The sequence below is a fragment of the Melospiza melodia genome, chromosome 19 (assembly GCF_035770615.1).
Source record: "Melospiza melodia melodia isolate bMelMel2 chromosome 19, bMelMel2.pri, whole genome shotgun sequence".
Lineage (NCBI taxonomy): Eukaryota > Metazoa > Chordata > Aves > Passeriformes > Passerellidae > Melospiza > Melospiza melodia.
In genome coordinates this window covers 3,713,540-3,739,502 of record NC_086212.1, presented here as the reverse complement: position 1 = coordinate 3,739,502, position 25,963 = coordinate 3,713,540, and the positions used below count along the sequence as shown (strand labels likewise).

General features: G+C 49.5%; 1 protein-coding gene across 1 annotated transcript in view; it reads left to right on the top strand.

Moving 5' to 3' along the window:
- The first annotated feature begins 253 nt into the window (after positions 1-253).
- TOX2 (TOX high mobility group box family member 2) overlaps positions 254-25,963 on the top strand; it is a 176,401-nt gene continuing 150,691 nt past the window's right edge. Inside the window, exon 1 of the mRNA XM_063172164.1 lies at positions 254-406. Within this exon, the coding sequence (XP_063028234.1) occupies positions 305-406 (102 nt within the window). The 5' untranslated portion in view covers positions 254-304. The remainder of the gene's footprint in view (positions 407-25,963) is intronic.

Sequence of the window (25,963 nt, the reverse complement as noted above, 5' to 3'; positions counted from 1 at the left end):
GGAGAACCGGCGGGCGGCTGTGCCAGCCTTCCCCTGACCGGGGATGGGGGCCGAGCAGCGCTCGGGGCTCCTCCAGCGGCGCTGCCCGCCGTGCCCGAGCCCCCGGCGCTGGAGGAGCCGCCCGGCCCCGCCGCGAACAATAGCGGCCCCGGCGCGGGGCGGTGCGGAGCGGGGCGGGCCGGGGCCGCCGCCGCCCCCCCGCCCGCCCTCTCCCCGCCCTCTCCCCGCGCCACAGGCACCGCCGCCGCCGCAGCCGGGTCCATGCCCGCTGGAGCCCCCGCCTGCCGCCGCCCGCAGCCCCGGCATGGACGTTCGGTTCTACCCCTCCGCCCCGCCCGCCGTGGGCTCGCTGCCCGGCGCGGACCCCACTTGCTTGGGCCCGCTGGATTATTATCACTGCAACAAGGTACCGCCGGCGAGGGGGGAGCCCGGGCTCGGCGAGTCCCGCGCGGCTCCGCGGGGACGGGAACGGGGACGGGGACGGGGACAGGGAAGGAAAGTGGCGGCGGCGCCGCTGCTGCGGGAGGGAATTTTGAAAGTGGTCTGGAAGCGGAGCGGGGGGAGCCGTCGGGTGTCCGGGCCGCCCGCAGCGGGCGGGGGGAGCCCGAGCCCGGGCAATGCTCGGCGGGGCGGGCCGGCAGCGGAGCGCCGTGTCCGTGTGTCCGTGCGGTGTCCGTGTGTCCGTGCGGGGCTGGTTTAACCTCCTCCTCTCCGGGATGTCCGTGCGGTGTCCGTGCGGGGCTGGTTTAGCCTCCTCCGCTCCGGGAGCGGAACGCGGTGTCCGTGTGGGGCTGGTTTAACCTCCTCCGCTCCACTCCGGGAGCGCGATGTCCGTGTGTCCGTGCGGTATCCGTGTGTCCGTGCAGTGTCCGTGCGGGGCTGGTTTTACCTGCGCCGCTCCGGGAGCGGAACGCGGTGTCCGTGTGTCCGTGCGGTGTCCGTGTGTCCGTGCGGTGTCCGTGTGTCCGTGCGGGGCTGGTTTAACCTCCTCCGCCCCGCTCCGGGAGCGCTCGGCCCGGAGCGATGTGCGGTGTTGGGGGGTTGTTGTTGCGGTTGTTGTCGGGCACTTTTTCCCCTGTTGTTCTCGGCCGTGTTGTTGTTTTGTACCTTCTTCACGAGCCGCGGAACCGCCGGGCCGGGTTGCGGCTCCTCCCGAGCGGGGTCCGGCCCCGTCCCTCGCCTCCGAGCCTCACCCGCCGAGGGGACACCCAGCTCCGGGCTGGGGGTGTCCGTGTGCCCCCAGATCCCCAGCACGGCGGGGAAACCTCCGTCGCTGACATTTCCCCCGCTCGCTGCAGCTGCGAGGCGAAGCAGCCTGCACTTGTAACGGGAGAGGGATGCGCAGGGGATATTTGAGAGAGCGGAGGTGCTCTAGGAAATTTCCCTCATCCTGCAGGAAGCCAAGCGAAGGGGATAGATGCTACTTCAGGGATAAGGAGTTTTCTGCCTTGCTCGCTGTGGGTAAATAGCGCTGATGTTTCAGCTACAAAGCCCTGGGATCCAGATCTCTTTGGAAGGAAGGGGATCATCCCAGACGTAATCCTTGCTGCCTTCCGGGCCAAATTCGGGTAATTGCGTCGAAAAGAGTTAATAAAAGGAGAAAATGCTCTCCTGCGTTGGTACAGCAGCTCAGGATGCTCTCGGCTCACCTCACTGTTGTGATACTTTGGGATCAAACTCTTAAAACACAAGCAGAGGGAAATGCGTGCGGCTTCCCAGACGCGGCAAATTAATCTTAATGTATCAAGAGATGCATTTAACTGTTTTTCTGTCAGTGGGTTAGTTATCTCTTTTTATTAAGTCGTAGCAAACCGAATAGTTCTCGTTTATTTTGAGATGCCGGATTATACTGAAAGGAAACAACTTTCGTTGTTTTCGCCTCTATCTGCGTACTGCGCCTGTACCTGCTGCCTTCAAAGTGTTTTATTATCATTGCCGTTGCTCTTAAAACACTAAATAAGCTCTTAAAATACTGACGAGAGCCGGATCACCTGGGAGCAGGACATTTGTCCTGCTGGAACACCCGCCCGTCGTGTGCGAGAGCAGAAACCTGGGATCGTGTAAGCCACTGGCAACTGCGGCTGCCCCCAAACCCTTCTGGCTTTCGGAACTCGCTTTTAGCCAGAAGTTGTCGATGCCAACACGATTCGCTTTGCCCTGCGGTGTTCTGTGCGGGAGCTGGGGCTGGTGGCCTGCCAGCCTGGGGGCTGCGCGGTGCCCGTGTCCCCCCGAGCCTTGGGGCGCGGGGCCCCTCGTCCTCAGCTCATCCGTGGCCTGAATCCCTGAGATTAGTCCCGGATTAGGCGCTGGCCATTGATCCGCGGCTCCGGGGCTGCGGGAATCGCCTCCTCTGGGGGTGCAGCGAGGCGAGAGGGTGCGATGGGCGCTGCTGCTGCTGCTGGTCCTGCCCTGGGCGGATGGGACAGCGGAGAGGAGCGCCCCAGGTACTGACCACTGCCACCAGATGCTGCTGTTGTCACTGCTAGCGAGCATCTGAAGGCAGCGGCAGAAGAAAGGAAGTGACTTACCCTTTGCTGGTACTTTTTCCATCCCCCCCCCTTTTCTTTTCTGAGTTATCAAATGACATTTGCTTATGCACAGCCGTGCACGTTTGTCTGTGGCATGTGGCTGGGATGAAGGCAGGGATGGAATGGGCTGACTCAGTTTCCCTGGCAGGCTGCAGGTGTAGCAGCTGTAACTTCAGCACCAAACCGTGGCCCGGAGAGGGGCAGGAGGAGCTGGCTCTGCTGCTTTTCCTTCGGAGAACTCCAGGCTGGGATCCGGCCGAGCATCACCAGCAGCGTGCTGTTCTCTCATTCTCATGTTCTCTGCCATGGAGCAAGGGTTCTCCTGCTTCCTGGTGCCACATGGGAGTCTCTGGGAAACTCCAGAGCCTCCAGATCCTCACACCAATCCCAACCCCACTGCTCCTGACCAAATCCCAACCCCACTGCTCCTGACCAAATCCCAACCCCACTGCTCCTGACCAAATCCCAACCCCACTGCTCCTGACCAAATCCCAACCCCATTGCTCCTGGCCAAATCCCAACCCCACTGCTCCTGTCTGGTGCTGGTGGCTCAGCCCAGGGCTGGGCCGACACAGTGTCTGCCTCAAAGCATTTCCATTTTAAAAAAGCTTCAGAGGAGGGTAGGGTGGACTGAAAAAATCAGAATTCTCCCACTGTAAAATGGATAAAATCCATCTCTGGGAAGGACCTGAGCAAGGAGCACTTACAGGCTCTTTGCTGTCCTCCTGCTTCGCTGAGTTCACGGAGATGCTCTAAAGCCCTTTGATTTAAAAGGCTTGTTTTGTTCAGGGTATTTTTGTTTGGTTTGGGGTTTTTTCCCCCCTTTATTTATTTATTTCTTGAGGGGGAGGCAGCAAAGCTGGGCTGTGCAGTGTCACTGTGCATAAATAACTCACTGGGAGCACGGCAGAGATGCCTTAGCCCAGAGCAGCCTGAAATGTTAATGGAATTGTTTTGTGCACTTACTGGACATGATATTGTTACCAGGAGGTCTCCAATCTCGCCTGCACGCTGCAGTCAGCCACAATTCCTCTCTGCAGCTATGCAGGGGCCTATTGCACATCAGCATTTCCATTTCTGAAAGGACAAGGGATGTTTAGAGGGATAATGAAATGGGAGCTTGTGCTCAGCCCAGGCCTCCCCAGAAAGGGGCAATTTGTACCCTTCCTTTAACTGCTCCCACAGCATCCCTGTTTTCCCTGGAAGGGATGGCCACTGGCAGGGATGGGGAAGGTGGTGAGGGGCTGGACACCCACAAGTGGATAATGAGAGCCTTCCTGCCCTATCAGGCAGGGTGAGAATGAGTCCTTTTTGCTGCTGACTGTGTTTGGTGAGCCGTTCTAATGGATCAGGAGTACTGGTGGCATCAAAGCTGGCGAAAAGGGCTCCTTGTGTAAACCAGTCCCTGTTACTGGTGATCCTGCATGGAGCAGCCTGCCATGGCAGCTGGGGAGAGGAGCCAGCCCCAAACCCCCTGGTGCCCAGGGAGCTGCTGCTCACAGCCTGATGCTCCTTGGCAGGATTTTTAGGGCTGTAGAGTGCTCAGCCCAAGGTGTTGAGGAGCCACCTGAGAGGACAAGCTGCAACGAGCATTTCCCACTGTGGAGTACAGCCCCCCATCCTGTGGGCTGGATCCAGGACCTGCTCCACCTCTGGGATAGCAGGAACCCCTCTGGTGTCTGCACAGTGTCCACGAGGGACTGGGGAGGTTCAGCTCAAAGTGTGAGGAGCCCTCATCCCAACCTGTGACACCCGTCCCTGTCATCGGCCACCTGAGCACTGCTAAAGGAAACACCTCTGGTTTGGATTCCTTGTTTAAACTTAGGGCTAAACCCCTTTTCCTGTCCTCTCTGGCCATTTTCCTGGTTCCTGCTGCATTCCCCTTCCTGCCTGTTTGCCAGGAAAGCTTTCACAGGGCTCTGAGCTGCCCGTGTGTGATGCTGGTGTTTTGGGGAAGAGCAGCAAAATGTGCATTTTAGTAAGAGCGAGGCTCGTTCTGCTCTTAGCAGAGCTTTAGTGACAGGATCTGGTGTGCTGGCTGACACAGCAGCATGGAAGGGTTTTTTCCTAGATCCTCAATTGTGTGTGTGGCTCTATGAAGCTCAGGAGGGAGTTTTTCCTGCTCAGCCCAAGCAAAATTGCCTTGGCAAGGGAGGTCTGGGAGAGGAATCCTGCCAGAGCACGATACCCTGAGCTCTTTCATGCAGGGTGTGCAGGGATGCTGGAGGAGTGATCCTGCTCCCCAGGGGCATCTTTGGGGAGTGAATTATCATCTCTATTCTTCCTGCAGAAATAAATTTAAATAGAAATTCTGCCTGCTTGCTTCTGGTGCTACAATGGTCAGACTGGGTTAGCACGATGCCCAATTTGGAGCCAGTGGAATTGATGGGGATTGATGAGGATGATGATGAGGAGGAGAACTCAGCCTGGAAATACCAAATCCACACTGCTGTGAGATCCTGGGAGTGTCTGTGGTCCTCAGGAATCCCCATGCTGGGGGCTCTTTTATTAACCCTGCAGGATTTCTGTAGGATTCGTCAGCACCATCGAACCTTTTCCCGAATTTTCCTTGTAGGATCCTGTGGCTTTGCCTCTCCAAACACAGCCTCTCTCTTGCCTTTTGGGCTGATAAATTGACAAAAGCTATTTTACCAATACACCATTAATATCTGCTAGTTATGTGATGGGTGTTAGTCTGCAACCAATGTTCTCTTCTTTTAAGAACCCTTCAGAAATGGGATCTGAGCTGGTACGAGCCCGAGTCAATGTAGCAAATGCATTTCTGTGAAATGTTCTGTTTTGATTTTTATAATAAATTGTACATTGCAGTGATAAACATGGTACCTTTTTCCTTGTTCCAGCACTGCTTTGCCATTCTGGAAGATAAAATACATTCTTTCCCTTCCTACTTCGGAAGCCAGCTCTGTTTTGAAGTAGCATAAATCTTTCTTTGGAGATGGAGGATTTTGGATGCAGAACAAAGTCCAGCAGATTTTTAATTTGGGGCCCATTTCATTCTCATTTGGCAGGCAGCTCCTGTTGATTTGCAAATGTAGATTTTTGAAATATTTTTTTTCTTTTAGGCCCTGAATATGGGCAAGGGCTTCCTCTGAGAAGTGGTTGAGTTACTCAGTGGGACAACCCTGCCTTCTCCAGAGTGGTCTTTGATGGGTTGCACAGCAGAGAGTGTTTGAAGCTCCATTTTTTTTTTTTTTAATGCCTTGGGCTTTAAGTCAGGGATTGGGAGCTAAATAATGAATGTCCATCCATTCATAGAAAATGTTGTTCTCTCTGCATGCACGGAGGGGAGGCTTTAATCTGGTTGTTTTGGGAACAATGGGAGATGTTTGGAAGATCAGTCTGACTTGTGTGTAACAACATGTTTGTTTGGGCTGCTTCTGAATAACCTTGTCAAGGACCTCATCCGTGGAAGTCCTTGTAGCAGAGGAGACATCAAGAAACAAAAAATTCAGGATCAAAACTGTGCAAGTTTCTCTGATTTATTTATGATTCTTCAAATCAATGACTGTCCCCTGAATTGGTGTTCCAGAGGTGTGGGTGTTACACCACCCTAACTGCAGAGGAAATCCCTGCAACAGGGACCAGGATCAGTTTGTGCATCCATAACAGAGAAAATATTCTGTTAATAAACTGTATTTTCTTGTACAAACCAGAGCACTCAATAGTTTGGAGGGTACATGGCTGATCCTGGTGCCAGGGCAGTGGGAGAGCACCTGGAACCCTGCAGAGCTCTTCCAGCTTTTCCTCCTTGTCAGGACGGGCACTGCCAGCTCCTTTCCTGGGAGTCATTGCTAACATTGTGATCTTCCTGCAGCATTTGCAGAAAAATCTCTGTTTTCATGCTGCCTTCACTTTGCATCTCCTTCCTGCTGGCTACAAGGAGCAGGAGATGAGGATGCTCCACCACCACACACTGGCCCCACTGGGAGGGGGAAGCATTTTCCCCTCGAGGTGCAATTTTCCCCTATTACCTTTGTACTCCTCTGTTGTTTTTTTTTTTTTTTTTTACAAAATGAGCTCTAAATGCTTTTACCATAAGTTGGGTTATATCTGGCAGTATAAATGAAGCATATAATTGTGTTTTCCTAACAGCTCCACATTAAAAATAAGTTATTGTGTTGCTAATGTGTTTTTCCTGACAATTTTCCATCCGGTGAGTGCGAGGCTTCTGTCTGAACTGTCGTGTAGCAGCACCTCTGCCTCCTCTTGAGATCTTATTCAGTATTCCTCAAGTCAGGCTGAAGTGTTAGTGTGATTAGAGCTTTCAAACTATTAATTCCTAATTGGAGGTTTGAGCTCTAATGTTCCACCTTTGTGATTTTACACTCGTTTTAATATAATTAAATAATGCATAATGTATGTTCTATAATATTACACATAAATTATAGATGGCATATACTATATTCTATGGTGTACATAAATTATCCATTATCTAATATATGATAGAAATTATATTCTGCATTATATATGATATATTATATATAATTATAGTAATTGGGGATGCACAGCTCAGCTTCAGCAGGAAGAAATCTCTCAACAAAACTTACTGGAACAAGCACTGATCATACCACTCTTTAAAAAATAATAAGAATAAAAAAAATAGAAAACAGCATTAAATCACCTGATTTTATAGCTGTATGACCAGATTTAAATATCTTAATTATCTGCCTTCCCCCCCACCTTTTCCTATTGTTTCCTTGCGGAGGTTTTGTTCTGATGGATGCCATTTCTTCCCTGAAAAATGGCCCTGGCTGCCGTGGTGCTGCAGGCAGAATCTCTGCCTTGTGCCACAGAACCTCTCCCCGCCTCCCCCATCTTTTGCATGGATTGCTTGACCTCTGCAGATATAATTAAATCTCTTCCTGACGACTGTGAGATTGCAGCTCGGCTCCGTGGCGAAGGGAGCTGGGAGGGAAGTGTTAAACGGGGCCTGAGCCAGGAATTGCTCTTGTGGGGAGATTGTTGGGCTGTGTTGGTCGCTGCACGTGGCTTCAGAGCAGCCTGATCTGCAGAAATCAGCCCAGCCTTGCTCCCAGGCAGCTTCTTCACCTCTGATTCTGGGCTGGAGCTGGACACAGGAGAATTTTGCCAGTGGTTAAAATGTGGAAGATTTAACTTTTTCTGCTGGTTTGAGGGCTTAGCCCCTTGCTCCCATGCTGCCTTTTTTCCCTGGGTTTCTAAGGATCTCATGACTTAGCAGGTGCTAGGAAAGGGGGGTGACATTTAAAGACCAGGTGGCAGAAGCTGCTGCACTCTGCTCTGAGCCTTTTCTCCCCATTGCCAATGAGCATCATCTTCCCCAGCAGGGCCCCCAGCCTGGAGGGAAGGTCTGGGGCAGCCCTGGCACTGTGGAGCTCAGGGGAGGTGGAGCACGAGCCCAGGCACATGCCACCCTCCCCGCTGGTCACTGCCACCCAGGCTGTGTTTCCCCCACAGCCCCATGGATCCTGTTCCATTCCTAGGGCAAGGAGCCCTTTTCTATCAGATGAGCTGGATCATATCACCAGGTTTCTCTTCCCACAAAACCTGCTGGTGAGTCAGAGTTTCCATCCCCATCTGGGCTCCTCAGGGAGGCTCCATCCCCTCTCTTCCCAGCTGCCTGCATGTGCATGGTGCTTTTCCTCTCCACTTTAGAGGAAACAATCACCTTCCTCTCCATCTCTGCTCTTGCCAGTGGCCAAGCTTGAGAGATAAGAGCAGTGTCATGGCTCTGCCTTTTATCCTCTCCAGGAACTGGCCAAGCTCTCCCTCTCCAGCTCATTTCAGGGCCCCCCAGACATGTGGGGGTTATTTTAGGAATAATTTGAGGCACCCTGAGCACTGAGTATCCATTGCAGGAGATCCAGGCCCGTGGAGAAGTGCAAGCAGAGCCTGGGACATCTGAAAGGCTTCTCTCTTCCATAGATGTGGACCTCCACATTCATACCCATGAAGGAAGTTCCACCTTTCCAGCCAGGTTCACCAAGTGTTTATTCCTGAACATCTCCCTGTCCCTGGGGAGGTGGTAGGGCTGTGCAGGCTCTTTAGGAGTTCTCAAGCCTTTTGAAAACCCTCAAATGCAGCAGTTTTAGTGTGAAGGATGATGCTGGGAAGGGGAGGGGATTGTCATGGAGAGCTGGGCCTCGTGTGGAGCTGGTGGAGCTCAGCGCTGTTCCAGCAGTGCAGGCTGAGCTCCCTTCTCCCCTGAGAGCAAACCCTTGGCTGAGGATGAGCTGTTTGATTCCATTCCTTTATTCCACCCTCACCTCTCCTTTATGCAGAGGGGAAGATGCTCCCAGGGACCTCTGTGGTGCTGGGAGGGCACAGGGTGGGTGGCTGAAGGCCCCCAACATGAGAAGGACCTGGAGCTGCTGAAGAGAGCCCAGAGGAGGCCATGGAGACCCTCCAAGGGCTGGAGCCCCTCTGCTCTGAGCCAGGCTGGGAGAGCTGGGGGTGCTCACCTGGAGAACAGAAGGATCCAGGGAGAGCTCAGAGCCCTTCCAGGGCCTGAAGGGGCTCCAGGAGAGCTGGAGAGGGACTGGGGACAAGGGATGGAGGGACAGGACACAGGGAATGGCTCCCAGTGCCAGAGGGCAAGGATGGATGGGAGATTGGGAATTAGGAATTGTTCCCTGTGAGGGTGGGCAGGCCCTGGCACAGGGTGCCCAGAGCAGCTGTGGCTGCCCCTGGATCCCTGGCAGTGCCCAAGGCCAGGCTGGACAGGGCTTTGAACAACCTGGGACAGTGGAAGGTGTCCCTGCCCATGGAATGAAGTCCAACCCAAACCATTCTGTGATTTTGTTGCATCACTTACAGTTACTAAACCCTAATGTTTTTATTTCTTTTTTGTCAATAAATAACAATTCCCTGTTTCTTTCCCATTCTTTGTTTCTTAGTTTTCTTGGGTGCCTCTTTGAACAGAGGGGTTTTATACATGGAGCCATCTCAGAACATTGTGCCTGAAGTGGAAGAATGATGTATTTTTAGGGAATTAGATCCGTTGTCCCTACTGTCAGCAAAGGGGCAGTGTACCCTGGAGTCCTCAACAAAAAGAAGAGAAACTTTGACAGCATGGAAATGAAATGTATGAAAACCTTAGTGAATTCTAGCTGAATGATATTGGTTTATTTCAGCTTATGCAATGGCCCAAAAAAGCATTAGAATATCACATAAAGAAGAAAAAGCAGAAATACTGGGAGGGGGGGACACAAAGAACAGAAACTGGGGCTTGTAGCAATGGAAAATGTTCCCCCCCATCAGATCCTGCTCTGTTTGTTCATGCTCAGCCCAGGGAGGCAACTTTTCCCCTGCCACATTATCTTGTCTCTAAATAGCGTTCAAAGGAGAAGAAGAATGTGCTGTTAAAAATATCAAACTTTTGGGAATGGCTGGCAGACTTTAGCACTGATAAGCATTGTTGATTGAAGATCAAACAGCCCTGGAAGAAAAAACCTTCCAGCAAGCACCGTGGGCCCAGCCCTGCAGCCAGACAGTGAGGTCAGCCTTCAATCCAGGGATATTTAGGGACTGACACTGGAATTATGGTCTGGGCTCTCTACCCCAGACGGATGTTGGTGACACTGTGGTTTCATCTTGATAAATCTGTTCAAGCTGAGACCAGCATTTATTCCGTGCCAAGAGTTTGCATTAGTAGGTGGTAGCTTTATATATCTATTTTTTTCCTTCATTTAAGATAAAGAGGGAAGGCTGCAGGTTATAATGTGAACTGAAGACTGCTGGCATTTGTTTTTTAATTAATTGACAACCTGCATTTCTGTGTCAAGGTTGCAAATTAATAGTGGGTGGCCATCTGTTTGCAAAGCAGATAGTTCTGGCTGTGCCAAACATGTGGAGTATTTAACCATTTGATTTAAATCAGACCAGAATGGTGGCTTTTTGAACACTCTATTAAGTTGGGTTTTCCATTTAAGAGTTGGCCTGTGAAAAGCATTGAAATGGTCTTTTTAGTTCATAAACTTGCAGGCCTTTAAGTGAATTGTTTGGCATATTTGGCCTCTTTTAAAGAAAGGCCAAATCCTGGTGGGAATAGCAACATGGAGCTTCAATCACCTGTGGAAATGGGGTACCAAATTTGTGTGAGAGCACCAAAGAAACAAATACATGTTGAAAATCATAAAGTAACTCAGGCTGGAAGGGACCTCTGAAAGTGTATTTGAACTAATTTCAACAGCACCTTCTGGGATTGAGATGGCAGGAAAGAAAAATATCAATAGATTTTCTGCTCTAATACAGTGAGAGTCTCAGTGGTGGTGGCTGCAATCAAATGCTAAATAGAAAGTTTGCAATAAAAAGGGCTTTAGTTAGAATTAATAAAATGTGAAATGCCTCGTTCTTTGGAAAACATGTGGTATTGACTGAGATTTAGAATATGTCCTGGGAGCAGGGATCTGGACTGCAGGCTCTAGAGCTGACTCTGGCATCCTTTCCCTGCATGCATTAATATTATTCATTTATTTATTACATTTTTTTAAATTTTATTTTTTGCCTGGAAAGGTCACAGTGTGCCAGTTGGAGAGGAAATAAGCGAAGAGCTGGAATCAAGGGCAGCCTTGCACAAAATTATCATCCTCTTTTCCCACTCCTTCACCTTCCTGTGCTGTGCATGGCAGGGAGATGATCTTTAAGGTCCCTTCCGACCCAAACTGGATTCTAAACCAGGTTCCCTGTATCACAGGCACATCCAAGTTTATCATGGAAACTTTCCTGATAAGTTTGATTTTTAGTCCTGCTATCCAGAAGCTGCACGTGAAGCCACAGGTAGTTTCCATTTCCAGGAAAGCACTGCTGAATTCTCTGGGAAATGTGGATTGTAACATCCTCTTGTTTTGAGGAATTGTCTTAGGATGTTCTGAAGTTCAACTGGAGCTTCTCATTTGCCGCCAGCGCTGGAAATCTTGGCTGGCTCAGAGGCAGGAAGGGCCTGGTGCTGGATGTGGGGCTGGAGCTTGTGTCACTGTCATCGTGCCATGAGCACGGGGACGGTGCCAGCTTGGAAGGGACGCTCTGCTTGGCACAGAAAGGTCTGGAGAACAGGCTTGGCACACATACAGCAGGGAGGCTGCAGCACCCACAGGCTCCTGGAGAGCTGCTGGGGCTCTCCTCATCACTGAGACACCAGGCCATGGTCCTTAGGAGCTGTGGGATAGGGCTGGTGGCTGCTGTGCTGCTCTAAATCACAGAGATGTGATGCCTGGGGATGTGGTTTAATCCTGGCCTTGGCAGGGCTGAGTTGGTGCTTGGACTCTGTGATCTTGGAGGTGTTTCCCACCTTTAGGAGTCCCTCATTTGCTGGTGGCAGTGTGGGACATAGAGTAGGACAGGGGCAAGCTGGGCCACATGAAACTCATCCCTTTGGCCATTGTGGAACCACTCACGAGGCCGGTGGGCAATCCAGTCTTCTCTGAGGCTTTTTCTGGATTTGCTTTGGGATTCTTGGGGCTGTCCCATGCCAGGCCAGGAGCTGGACTTTGATCATCCTTTTGGGTCACTTCCAACTCAGAATATTCTGTGATAAACATAATTTCCCAGAGTGAAGCCCAGCAGCAACAGGCCAAGTTGAGATAAAAATGAAGAAGTTTGTGTGATTGAAGGTTTTGGAGCATGGTGCAATGATGGAGCCAGGCTCTGCAGGGTGGGCTGGCCACTGAACTCCATGCCTTTGGGACCCTGTGAGGCTCCATCCTTCTGGAGTCCTGTGAGGCTCAGCTTTCCCTTGGTCATTACTGAGTGTGGCAGGCATGACTGGAGCACCTTGGTGAAGCACAAAGCTCGGTCCCATGGGGGTGGGAAGGAGGTGACAACAAAAAGTTTAATTCCCTGCTGGTCTCAGCCACAATTCAGGCTTGGTTTCCCTCTGTGGAGGCTTCCTCTCTCTCTCTCTGCTGTCCAAGTGTTGCTTCTTTTGCATTTGTTATTTATTTTCTTCCTAGCCCGAGGGCTGCTGCGAGAGGTGTCTCTTTGCTCTGCCGGCTGTTCCTGATGCTTCCTTTCCCTTGCTAATACCAATTGTTCCTGCCAAAAGCTCTCGCTGGTGTTATGTAAACCTCGAATCTCACGCTAACACTCCCAGCTCCCATCGGGGGCTCCCAGAGGCGCTGCCTGGGATTCGCCCCCGCTCTGGCTCCGCTGCCACCAGCCCTGTGCTCTGCCAGGGGTCCCTGGGCTGCTTAGCCAGCTGTCACAGCTTTAGTGAGGGCAGGAAGAATATATTGGTATATTCCAATAGGTACTGCACCCACAAACAGCACCCTGGTGCTGTTTGTGGGTGCAGTACCTATTGGAATATACCAATATATTCTTCAGGATGTGCCTGAGCTTGTCTGGCCCTTGGTGCTGAACCAAATAATGGCAATTGTAATGTTTCACCCCACAGACACTTTTGGCTGGCTGGGTGTGTGGTGTTTCACCCCACAGACACTTTTGGCTGCCTGGGTGCTGCACTGGGCCTGTGGGGACAAGTCCAGGCCTGCAGGAGCTCTGGTGGTGCTGGGATGGAGCTTCCCCCCATAACAGGGGCTGCTCCTCAGGTTTCCCTCTGTGGAGAAGCTTTGAGGCGATGGTGAAGGAAAGGAGTCGGTTGTGATGGAGGGTTTGGATGCAGAGCTTTATTCTGGCCCACAGGCCTCTGAATGCAGCACCAGCTCCAGCAGAACTCCCTGAGCCCGTGGGTGCTGCTCCTTTAACCCCGGGGAGAGGGGCAGGGAAGGGGCAGGGAGCCACCAGCCAGGGACAGGAGGGGAGGGACAAAGGGACAAAGGACACCTGGATGGCCCAATGCCCCCAGGGGTACAGGGCATCCTGTGAATCTGCCAATCACTCGATGCCTTCTGGAATGCCAGGACTGACAGACAGTGCTGGGAGGGGAAAGGAGAGGGGACTGACACACATGGGAGGGAATGATCAGGGGAGGGACCCGAGGTTCTGAGGTAAACCCTGAAATCACAACAGAACAGGTACCCATGGAGCAAAGCTGCGTTTTGGGCACATTTTGTGTCTTTTGTAGCGGTGTTGGTGGATGCTGTGGGGAAGGTTCTGCTACCCCTTGGTGCATCTCCACCCCACCCCTGCCCTCAGTCCAGAGCAGAGCCTGCCTGAGCATTCCCTGAGCTTGTTGGTGGGATTGGAGCTCCTGGAGCATCTTCATGGAGACACTGTGTTCCTCCAAGGCTGCTGGGTGGGCACCTCTTCTCCTCAGCCAGGTGGTGTTCTGTCCCAACCAGTTATTTACCTGGAAAGTGATATTAACAAAATCCTAATGAATTTCTGAGTGCTGCTTTGTGTGATTTGGCAGCCGGGATTCATTCAAAAAAGAAATAAAATATAAGAGAGAAAGAGAGAGAGAGATCCACCATTGCTGTGTGCCCAACCTCTTCCCCATCCACTCCACTGCTTTTGAGAGATTAAAAAGAGATTAAATCCTGCTGAGCTGGCAGGTGATGTTGATGAATGTTTGGAGGGGATTGGGGTAAATCCGTTCCTCCTTGTGATTTAGCTCAAGATTTGAACTCATTGATAAAATTTGTCCAGGTTTTACCTCTGAAGCCTCCTTTGAGCTGGTGAAGGTGTAAATGAAGGCAGAGCTTGTTTTTGGAGCAGAAAGGATAATGAATTAGCCTTTGTAAGGCTGATGAAGGCTTAAGATTGCTGTGCATCTACAACTGATGCAGTGTCCAGTTAATCCTCACTGCCACAGAATTAGAGGATGCCCAGGCTGGCTCCTTGGCTGGGGGAGTCTGGCCTGAAGGTCCTACTGCAGTGCAGCACAGCTGTGAGATGCTCTGCCACAACCAACCTGCCTGTGGAGGACACTGTTTCCATGTGGGACCCGAGTTCACACCAAAAAATGCCATTTCTTAAACTAGGGATGGCATGGAATGGACACAGCTGTGGACTGGGCTCAGGGGTTTCATCCAGCCAAAGCTGTCCTGGTGTTCTGGCATGGTTTGGGTTCTGTGGTGGAGATAAACAGGATGTTCTGGCAGCCTCCAGAAGCTCTTGGACCTTCTGGTCCTCCATGCATCCTACAGCACGGGAGCAGGGATGGTGGGACTCCAGAGGGTGTTCCTGGCAGGTGTCCCAGCATCCAGAAGATGGTCCTCAGAGTGTCTTGGTTTGGAAAGAGGTGTCTGCTTAGGAAAGCAGGAGCCTCCCCTGAAATGGAGAATGTAAACCCTCCCCACCCCTCTGAATTGCTATAAATTTTAAATTAAGGGGCTCTGAGGCAAAAATATGGGAGCAGGAAATGACAGTTCTTTAATAGGGAAGAACATAAAAAGATAAAATAAGCAATGCAGTAAACCAAAATGACACTGCCAGAGTCAGAACCCAACCTGACACCCTGTGGGTCAGGGTGCTGGCAGCAGTGCCATTGGAATTGTGGCTCAGCCCTCCTGCAGTGTCAGGGTGGCTCTGCTGGAGCAGGGATCCTGGAGAAGGGTGCAGTCTCTTCCTCTGAAGATCCAGTGGAAGGAGAGGCAGCTGCTGTTCCTCTGGGGAATCCAGTGGAGAAGCTGTGCTGGTGTTCCAGAACCTCCAGATTATATCCAGGTAGGAATGCTTGGCTCCTCCCTCTGGGCTCACATCTGCCAATGGGATGCTGTAGTTCTTATCAGCCATGCAGGGACATTCAATAGCTGTTATCAGCAGGTGTCTCCCCTGAGGGAGGAGTGATTGTGATCACTCAAAGAGAGAGATAAGGCAAACTGCCCACTTGACAAAAGATAATCTGCCATACAGATGGTAATAATAGAAAACATCTCACATTGCAATCTGGAACACAGAGGAGCACTGGGACCTGCAGTGCTGCCCTTTGGGCTGGGGAGCAGAGCTGGGGCTGGCAGCAGCAGCAGCCTGTGCTGGGTGTGCTGCTGGGGCTGCACGAGAGGATTCTGCTTCCAAGGACATACTTGGAGCAAGGCTCAGCATCAGCCCTGAGTGACTCTCCTGGTGCTGGGAGGAACAATCCTCACTGCTCTGTGCTGCTCATGGTCAGATGAAGTCCTTGAGGTGCTGGAAGATCTGCTGGCAGGTCAGGAGTGCAGTGTGGAGCCTCCAGCTTGGGCAGGGCATTGCTACCAGAGCTCTGCACTGCCCGTGGCATCCTTGGCAAGGCACAGGGGGAGAAGCTCTGTGCAGAACCACCTGGGGTGGTTTTGGGGAAGAGCTCCCACTACTGCCCCATGTGGAATCTTCCCCTGAGACTGCTCATTCCAGAGGGCATGGCTTGGTCACCTCAGCATTCCATCCACCCTGTGCCCAGCTCAGCTCTGAGCTTCCTGCATGTGGTAACTTTGGGAGAGCTGTTGCCCTGCTTTTTAAAGTTTTTTTAAGATTTTTGATGTTTACATTTTTATAACGAACTTTTTAATGTACTTTATGTAAATAATTAATTGTTTTGCATTCTTTTATGGAAGAAGAGAAATTTGATGGACTGTTGGTTTGTCCAGTGTCATTGGGCAGATAGCACTGTCATCCTCCAATTCACTGTCACTTTTAGAAATCTATAAATGTTAAAGTCAAAATTAAACTTTCCCTCTTCTTTACCTTGGAGAATCCAGCGTCCACATCATTTTATTTCATGTCCTGGAACAACAGAGAGCAGCTTTGCAGGTCTCCCTGTGCTGCTCAGCAAAACTGACATTTAGAAACCCCCTGGGTACAGGTGAAGGTGCCAGGTGGCTGCTGCTGAGTGTGACCTGGAGCTGCAGGCTCTCTGAAACAGGGCTGAAGTCAGGGATGGTCTGAAGAAGCAGAGTTGTGGCAGGGAGGACACCAGGATCAGGCTTGATCCCTTTGGAGCAAATCCTGTGAGCTGCTTTGGATTTATGCAGTGATAGCAGCAAACACAGCCCCCTCCCAGCCCTTAAGGATGCTGCTGGGGTGGGTAGGAAGCCTGAGAATGTCACAGACAACTGGGAATACTTTCAAGAACATAACTGGGAACAATTTAGAAATAATTTCAAATGAAAGATTTTTTTTTTTCACTGTGTCATTGGAATGTATGCTTTTCTAGAAAGTAGGAGGAAAGAGAGCTTGAAATTAAATGTATTATTAAACAGACCTTTCTTAACTCTCATTAAGGAAGAGGATTTGGAGGGAAGTGTTTTACAATTTCTTAATCATGTTGCTGCACAAGCTGGTGTTTGCCAGGCTGGTATTCTTGACTCCTTCAGGAAGAGCAAAAATGAACCTTAAATTCCTTGTGTATTGGAAAAGAATATTTGGTATCCATTGTTTGTGATGCTGGTAGTCTGTTTAAAATAAAGTTACCTTTGTATTTGCTTAGTTTGACTCTAAACAGGAAAATAATGGCTTTTGTAATGTCTCTAATAGAGGAGTATTGTTTGAAAGCACTTTGGGCTTACATTAGTTGAGTGCAAAATGAATTCCAGCTCTGGAGCAAATAAACCCCAGTGGGGCTGGATGCTGGGAGCTGCCAGTGTGATGTGGGGATGTGCATCACAGAGGCCTCTGGGGGCCAGTTCTTGATGTAATTCTTCATGCTCCTCATCTTCCCTCCTCCCTTCACTCACCCAGTGATGCAGCACTCACCCCAACAAACTGGTTTCACATTACAGCTGAAACTGGGGGCACTGGGCAGCATGAAGAGGGGGCCAAAAAGCTTTTCAGTGCTTTAAATAAAGCTTCTCCATGTGTCAGCATGTGAGTAAACAGACTTTGCTGAAATATCTTTAATTTTCTCATCTGAACACCAAAAAACACTTGCAGTTTGGGGGATTTCTTGACTTTCTTTTTTTCCTAACTGTGATGGGAAAACGGGAAGCAGTAGGAAAGTGCTCACTGGTGGTGCTGGATGTGCCAGGAATTGCAGAGGAGCTCTGGGGTGTGTGAGGTGCCTTGCACAAGCACCAGAGGCAGCTCCCAGAGCTGCAGATGCACGCACAGGGTGTGAGCTGAGGCTGCTGGAACCTCAGCACAGTTTGGATTTCCAGCAGTTCCCAATGATGTGGCTGCCCCTGGATCCCTGGCAGTGCCCAAGGCCAGGCTGGGGGGGGATTGGAGCACCCTGGGACAGTGGAAGGTGTCCCTGCCATGGCAGGGGGTGGGATGGGATGAGTTTTAAGTTCTTTCCAACCCAATCCATTCTGGGATGGATGCAGCAGGAATTAGGAGCACAGCATCTGGGGGCTCTGCTGTCCCCATGTCCACTGCAAGCAGCTGCTCAGACCTCAGTTTCAGTTTAGTCACATAGCAGTGTGGTAGGGGACACATGACACATGAAATCAGGACCACCTGCTTGCCTCTTTTCACAGAAAATAATGAGGATGTTTTCATAAAAAGCAGCTAAATGCATTAGAAAGAGAAGCCAAAATCTCTCTGTGCAAAGGTGTCAATGCTTTTATTTTTTTATTATTATTATTTTAAGCTGAATGTTTATTCAGTTTGTTATCTACTACTGTATTTGTGGGGTGCCTCGTGGCAGGGAGGAATGATGAATCTGACTCCATGTTCTCAGAAGGCCAATTTATTATTTTATAATACTATATTATATTAAAAAATACTATACTAAACTATATGAAAGAATACAGAAAGGATAGAGACAGAAGGTTAAAAAGATAATAATGAAAACTCATTACTCCTTCCAGAGTCTTGACACAGCTTGGCCCTGATTGGCCATTAAGTCAAAACAATTCACATGAAACCAAGGAAACACTCATCTGTGAGTAAACAATGTTCAACCACATTCCAAAGCAGCAAAACACAGGAGAAGCAAATCAGATAATTATTGTTTTCATTTTTCACTGAGGCTTCTCGGCTTCCCAGGAGCAAAATCCTGGGCAAAGGAATTTTTCAGCAGATCTGACTGCCACAATCTCCAAATTATAAAATGTGGATGGGGATAACACTGACATACAGGAGGGATTAGAGCAGGAGGTGTTTTCTGTGCAGAGCTGGTGGGATGTGCTGCTGGGGCAGCTCTGGGCTCTGGAGCTCTGTCCCAGTGTTGGCTGTGGCAATGCCCCTTTCCTGTTCCAAAGCAAAACAGAGCTCCTGGCTGGTGGGAAGCTGTGAATTTGGAGGATAAAATGCTGTGCAAGCTCCTGCTCTTCCATATTCAGTTCCTAAAGGGGTCAGTAAAGATGGGGACAAACTTTTTAGGCAGGGCCCGTTGCTACAGGACAAGGGGTGAGTGTTTTAAACTAAAAGAGGGTCAAATTAAAGTGGATATAAGGAAGGCGTTTTTGGTTGTTACAATGACAGCAAAATGTCAGATTATGCCCTTTTTTGACCCAGAGATGGGGCAACTGAGAGCCATTTAAAAAACTTTTATTCTATTTTCAGTCTTATGTCAAGAGTGAGACAATACAGATCTTGTAATTCACACAATACAGATGTTATAATTCATACAAATGAGTTACAGATCTTATAATTTTTCTACAAATCCATTTCCTACAGTAAAACACTGGCACAGGCTGCCCAGAGAAGGTGTGGGTGCCCCATCCATGGGCATGTTCAAGGCCAAGTTGTGGCTTGGAGCAACCTGGAATAGTGGAAGGTCCCTGCCCATGGTAGAGGAGTGAAACTGGAGGGGCTTTAAGGTCCTTTAAGGTCCTTTTAAGGTCCTAGATGGGCTTAAGGTCCTTTCCAACCTAAACCATTTTCCCTGGCAAGGATGTGCCCAGAGGATGCCAACCTCCCTGGCAATGATGTGTGGCCAGCAGAGTTTTGAGGCCACAGCTGAAAAATGTCCTGCCGGGCACCTAAGAAAGGATGGTCCGTAAAAATTATAGCTAAGGTGGGCAAAGTGTGTGGATATGTGGGTGTGTAAGGGACAGAAATCATACTGCTACCAGGGAATTTATCTCCAGGGTTATTTTTCAGAAGAAGCTGAAAAATATGGGTTCTGCAAAGATTGGTTCTGCATTAGCAGTGAGTGTGACACACGGTACCCCAGAGCAGAGCAGGGTCCTGCCTTGTGTGCTGAGAGAGGTGTCTGACCCCAGCCTGCTCCTCCCTGTCCTGCTGCCAGGGAAATCCGTGTCCTTGCAAGCCATGGGCTTGGTGGGATTGCAGAAATGTGGCCTCTCCCTCTGCTGTGATGAGGAGTTTGGCCTCTTGGCAATCATTAGGTAAGCACAAGAAAGCACAGGGGTGATGCAGGTGAGAAAATGTGGTTTAAGCTCAGCTCTAGTTCCAGAAGACCTCTGGGAACATCAATGCCATCACACCCTCCAATGTGTCACCCAAGGGCTGCTGCAGCCAGCAGTGGTTTGCAGCATGCAGCAGCACTGACCTTGGGAGAGGCTCTGAAACAAATGGCACTGGTCAGACATCCCTGGTGGGCTGCCAAAAATGCAACTTCAGACATCAAAGAGTCAATTCCACCTCAGAATCCCTGGGCACTGTGGTTGATTAATTTGTGCAGTGGGTTCCTGGAGCGTGCTGAGGCACGTGGCTTTGGTTTCACCCAAATCAACAAAGCTGAAAAATTCAGCAATCCTATTCCTTCCTCCCAGTGACCACACACTTGGCAGAATTCCCACATTTTTCCTTCCTCTTTCTCTGTGTGTGAGGCATGCCACCTTCCCACATGAAGGGCTGCAGGGATGAGGGCGCTGCCTGTGCTGTGGGAGGCTTGGACACTGCTCTGAACCACAACAGAATGGAGCTCCAGCTCTCCAGGATGCTCCCTGTTCAGCATCTTGGTTCTTTTCCTATTGGAAAACCGGGGGAAAAAATAGTAAAAGAGGAACTTACCCATTTTCAGGCTCTTGCCCTGCTCCAGTGGTGAGAGGATTAATGGAGAGGTGAGTAGCCATGATATTTTATGGGAAATCTTTTCCTTAGGATTTTTCCTCCTGAGAAGCTGAGAGGCCTCAGGAACAAAATGTAAACAATGGTTATCTGCTGCTGTGGAATGCAACAGGTAGATCTTTAATTGGCCCATGTGGTTATTTCTAATTAATGGCCAATCACAGTGAGCTGGCTCAGACTCTGTCCAAGCCACAAACCTTTGTTATCATTCCTTCTTTTTCTATTCTTAGCTAGCCTTCTGATGAAATCCTTTCTTCAATTCTTTTAGTACAGTTTTAATATATATCAAAAAATAATAAATCAGCCTTCTGAAACATGGAGTCAGATCCTCGTCTCTTCCCTCATCCTTGAACCCCTGTGAAATGGTCACAGAAGTGGCCACTGAAGTGGTCACCACTGTCCCCATGGGTTTTGCTGAGTTGTCAGCAATGGATTTCAGAGCTGGCCTGGGATCCATGTTGTCAGTGAAGATCATGGGTTGCACAGCTGCCCTGTGCCCATAAAATGTGGTTTAGGAGGGAAAGCTGGTGCTGATAGAGGGAATTTCCCCAGTGACTGCTGAGTGGTGGATCAGAGGAGGCTCCCTGAAGCCCCACAGGGGCCAGACCTGGGTGTTGGCTTGGATTGGTGTCTCTGAATCTGCCTGGGGATGAGGGAGCCGTGGAGGAAGAGGTTAAATCAGCACAGCTTGTCCAACAGGAGCAAGGACCTGGCTGGGCAGAGAGACTCTTCTGATGCATTGTGCCCTTCCCAGACAAAGATCAACGATGGAGCAGAGCAGAGCCCCCACTCCTGTGCCCCAGATCCATCCCCAGGCCTGGGTCTGGTCCTTAAAGCCTTCTCTGATACTCTGGGTCTCCAGCTTCCCACCTTCATTGATCCTGAGCACCAAGGAAAGTGTGAATGGGAAGGAAAGCAGTTCTAATTTACCACATTTGTAAATTTGATATGAGAAGGCTTTAATAATGAAAAAAAACCCAACAAAAACAACCAAAGAAAATCTTCTAGCACGAAGCCCACGAGATGGGTGGATTTAAGTGTTATTAAGGGATTACTGGTAATGCCCAGCTGTGTGTGTTGGTTCAGCTGCCTGGCAGCAGCAGCAGCACAGCCTCATTCTTCTTTCAAGTGCAGCTCATCCCTGAGCTGTGGAGCCCCATCTCTTCTTAGCAAAGTTCCTCTGGTGTCCCCATCTCTCTCTTTTCCTTTTTGCTTGTCCCAGCAGGCTCCATGAGCCCTCCAGCAGCATCCACAGGGATGGCAAGGAAGGTTTCCCTGGGATGTCCATTCTTTGGTCAAGATTCCCTGAGATGTCCACTCTTTGGCCACTTGCTGTTGGACATGGACCCTGAGCCCCAGAGCTCCTGGTTCTGAGCAGTGAAACAGCTCCTGGCACTGCTCCTGCAAGTGCCCGGCCTGAGGTCAGGGTGAGGAGCCTCAGCTGGAGGGTTTGTGTGCACTGGCTTTAGTTCAATCCCCTCACATTTCCCATCACAGCCCCTTGATGATGATGATGATGATGATGAGAGCTTCTCTCTCTTTTGGTGCTGAATTAAATCATGGTATCCCCCCCACCCCCTTTCCAGTATTCAGTGCTCTGAGCTAAATTAGAATAGGAGCCTTTTCAAACCATTCCCTTAATAAAAGTATTTAGTTAATAGATGATGCATAGCTCACAAAGCTTGCAAGAATCTGACACTGGGTATCACAATATTATGATATTTAACAGCAAAACCTACTGCATTATCAACTTACCTCTATAGCATGGAGGAGGCAACAGCTGAGGCATAAAAACTAATGCTTCAGTGTGACAGAGCTAAAATTGAACTTGGCAATTACTGCGTGCCTGATTCGCAGCATTGTGAAGTGAAGCTACTATATAAATCAGCTCCAGTAATCACAGGGTTTAAAATTAGTCACTTACTATTAACTCTGCCAGTGTTAGCATATGCTGAAGAATTATAAAAGTGAAAGGTATGGAATATCTAAAGTACAGGTTTAAAGTAAACCACTTGAACAAGCTCCCAGTGGGAGGATTTGAAGTTCATGCAGAAGTAAGGTTTTGGATACTCTGACAAAGGGTTGTGGAACACATTTAATTGCACATTGCTGTCTAATCTTTTGAATGCTTAACATCCTTTCCAAAGCACCTTTTCATGTTCCCAAGACTTTCACAGTTCACAGAGGGTAGAGTGATGATTGAATTTAATTTTTCCTCCCCTACAGGATTTTTTTTTTTCAGAGCAGAGCAATTCAAATAGTTCGCAGAGCTCTTCAATGCCAGGCATAGAAAAAAGGAAACAGCAGGATAATGTTTAAAAATCATTACAGGGAAGTGAAAGGCTGCTCTGAGCACAGCACAGAAATTAGCAACTGCTATGATTGCTAAATTTTTATTCCATGCAAAATTCATGGAATTTGCTGCTTTGAAAAATAGGGGAGTCAAGTTATTTAATAGGATTCTAAATTATGTAGGATGCACAAATATTTTATATGGGGCAGGGAGCTGTGTGTGTTTCTGCAGGAGCTGGGAGCAGCTCTGCTGGGGTCAGGTGGCTGCTGCCTTGTCCTGTTCCCCCATCCCTCTGTTTCACAGCAATGTTTTTATCTCCATTTTGGAATTAACTCTGGTTTGGGCTCAGTGACACCTGGCTGCGATGAGTGTGTTGGGTTTGTCACCTCTGAAGGCTTCCTAGAAGGGTGGGGACAGGCAGGTGCCTGCAGCAGGGTCTGTGCCCTTGCTCTGTGACAGGGACGTGTCACAGTGTCACCTCTCCTGGTCACAGGGACCCCGTGCTTGTGGCTTTTGTTGTCCCTGTCCCAGGGTGATTCTGAACGAGCCTCCAGGCTCAGAGTGATGGAAGGGGTGGCACAATCCCCTCGGGGCTCTCAGCCTGCCCTGGGCTGGTCCCAGAGGATGCTCTGGCACTTGGTCTCATTTCAAACACCTCAGTCTGTGGTTTGTTCTCTTCCCTGCTCCAGGGCTGCAGGCTGATGGGTTTCCTAGCTGGAAGCTTCTTTCCTTACTTCCCCACAGCTCGGGCTGAGCCCTGACACCCCACAGCACCCCCAGCTCTCCTGCAAGGCAGCTGCACCCCTGGCTTTGCTCTCTGCATGTCTGACCTTCAGACTCCCACAGAAGTCACCATGGCTTTTGTGGGTTTCCTTTCCCTGCTTTTCTCCTGTCCATGCTGTTTTGTTCAGCCACAGCCACATCTCGGTTTCCAGAACAGGCACCTTGTGTCTTGTTTCGGACTCAGTGAAGTGGAAACGTTGCAGCAAATCTGTGCTTCAGTCTTTCTTTACTTTTAGTCCCCCCACGTGTCCTAATTATTTAGTGCAACTTGTTCAGCCAGTGGTTTTGAAGATGCTCCTGCTCTGGCAGGGATAAGGATCAGATGACACTTTCTCTTTTTTTTCCCTCTTTCTCTCTTGCTTTTTAAAATAGAGAGACCAGAGCAGTGGCAGCAGCTGGACCATGCCATGCTCCTGGCAAAGAGCACACAGAAGATGCTTTGTTAATCAAAGTGCAGCCTGATCAAAAGGAATTACAGAGTCACAGAATGGGTTGGGTTCAAAAGGACCTCAAGGCTCACCTTGTTCCACCCCTGCCATGAGCAGGGACACTTTCCATTAGCCCAGGTTGTGGAAGGTGACCCTGCCTGTCCAGCCTGGCCTTGGGCACTGCCAGGGATCCAGGGGCAGCCACAGCTGCTCTGGGCACCCTGTGCCAGGGCCTGCCCACCCTTACAGGGAACAATTCCCAATTCCCAATATCCCATCCATCCCTGCCCTCTGGCAGTGGGAGCCATTCCCTGTGTCCTGTCCCTCCATCCCTTGTCCCCAGTCCCTCTGCAGCTCTCCTGGAGCCCCTTTAGGCCCTGGAAGGGCTCTGAGCTCTCCCTGGAGCCTTCTCCTCTCCAGGTGTGTGATGGTGTTCACAGGGGTTTTTGGATGAGGGAAGAGACAGAGATCTGACTCCATGTTACAGAAGGCTGATTTATTATTATATATATTACTAAAGAACCTATACTAAAAGAACAGAAGAAAAGGTTTCATCAGAAGGCTATCTAAGCTAAGAATAGAAAAGAAAGATAACAAAGGCTCTGTCTCAGAGTCTCCCTCTGAGCCAGCTGACTGTGATTGGCCATTAATTAGAAACAACCATATGAGACCAATCACAGATGCACCTGTTGCATTCCACAGCAGCAGATAATCAATGTTTACATTTTGTTCCTGAGGCTTCTTAGCTTCTCAGGAGGAAAAATCCTAAGGAAAGGATTTTTCTCAAAAAGATGTCTGCGACACAGGTGAGCACCCCCAGCTCTCCCAGCCTGGCTCCAGCCCTTGGAGCATCTCTGTGGCTTCCTCTGAACTCATTCCAGCACCTCCACATCCTTCTCCCACTGGGGCTTCACTGGTGGGTGCAGCACTAGAGGTGGAGAGCAGTGAAGGGGTGGAAGCCCCTGGCTGTTCCTGCTGTGAGATGAGCCCAGAGGGATGGGGAGGTGACCAGCAGGGGCTGTTTGGGTGCTGCCCTGCACATGACCACAGAGTCTGTGATGAAGACTGAAGGCTATGAAGGTCACTGTGCACTGATGAGCCTGTTTGCCACCACACTGGGGACTTTGCATTTTGGAAACAGGCTCTGTTATTGGCCTCGTTCCTTTATCAGTCAGAGTTAAAGCTCGCTGCGTTCCATTAGAGGGGTTTGAAATATATAATTTTCAATTGACTGGTACAGGGTAAATTGCCCCCATTCTCTCTGCCAATAACTTTAAGATTCATGAAGAATTTATCAGTACATTTAACACTTCCACTGAAACTCTATTTCGGAGGTTATGGAAATGAGCTACAAATGAAAGTCACAATTCAGAAAGCAGGAAACATGCCTGTGAGTGAGGAAAAAGCTGTCACTGGCATTGTGAAGAAAGAGAGGTATAAATAGGGCACTGGGTTAGAAAGCAGGAAATCTGTGTGCTGTGGGTTTTACTTGGAATTTCTTCTGGTGACCCCAGATAAGATTGTTAACCCTTGGCTCTGCAGGCAGCTGGGTGTGCTGCTCTGGGCTCTGCTCCTGGCTTTGGGGATTGTCTGCATGAGCTGGCCTGGGATTATCTGGGGTCCCCTGTGGCAGGAAGGAATGAATCTGACTCCATGTTCTTAGAAGGCTATATATTTATGATATGATATGATATATGATATTAGTTCCATGGTTGATTGGTTCCATGTGAATTGTTTTAACTTAATGGCCAATCACAGCCAGCTGTGTTAAGGCTCTGGAGAGTCACAAGTTTTTCATTAGTATCTTGTTAAATCTTCTATAAGTATCCTTTCTCTATTCTTTAGTATAGCATTATAATAAATATAATATAATATAATATAATATAATATAATATAATATAATATAATATAATATAATATAATATAATATAATATAATATAATATAATATAATATAATATAATATAACATATCAGCCTTCTGAGAACATGGAGTCAAATTCTCATCTCTCACCTCGTCCTGGGGACCCTCACAAAGGCACAGAGACAGGAGGGATTATTGCCACTAAAAAAGGCCCTGTGCAGGATCCCACCCCAGCAAGGTGCAGGCTGTGCACTGCATCATAGAATCAATGGT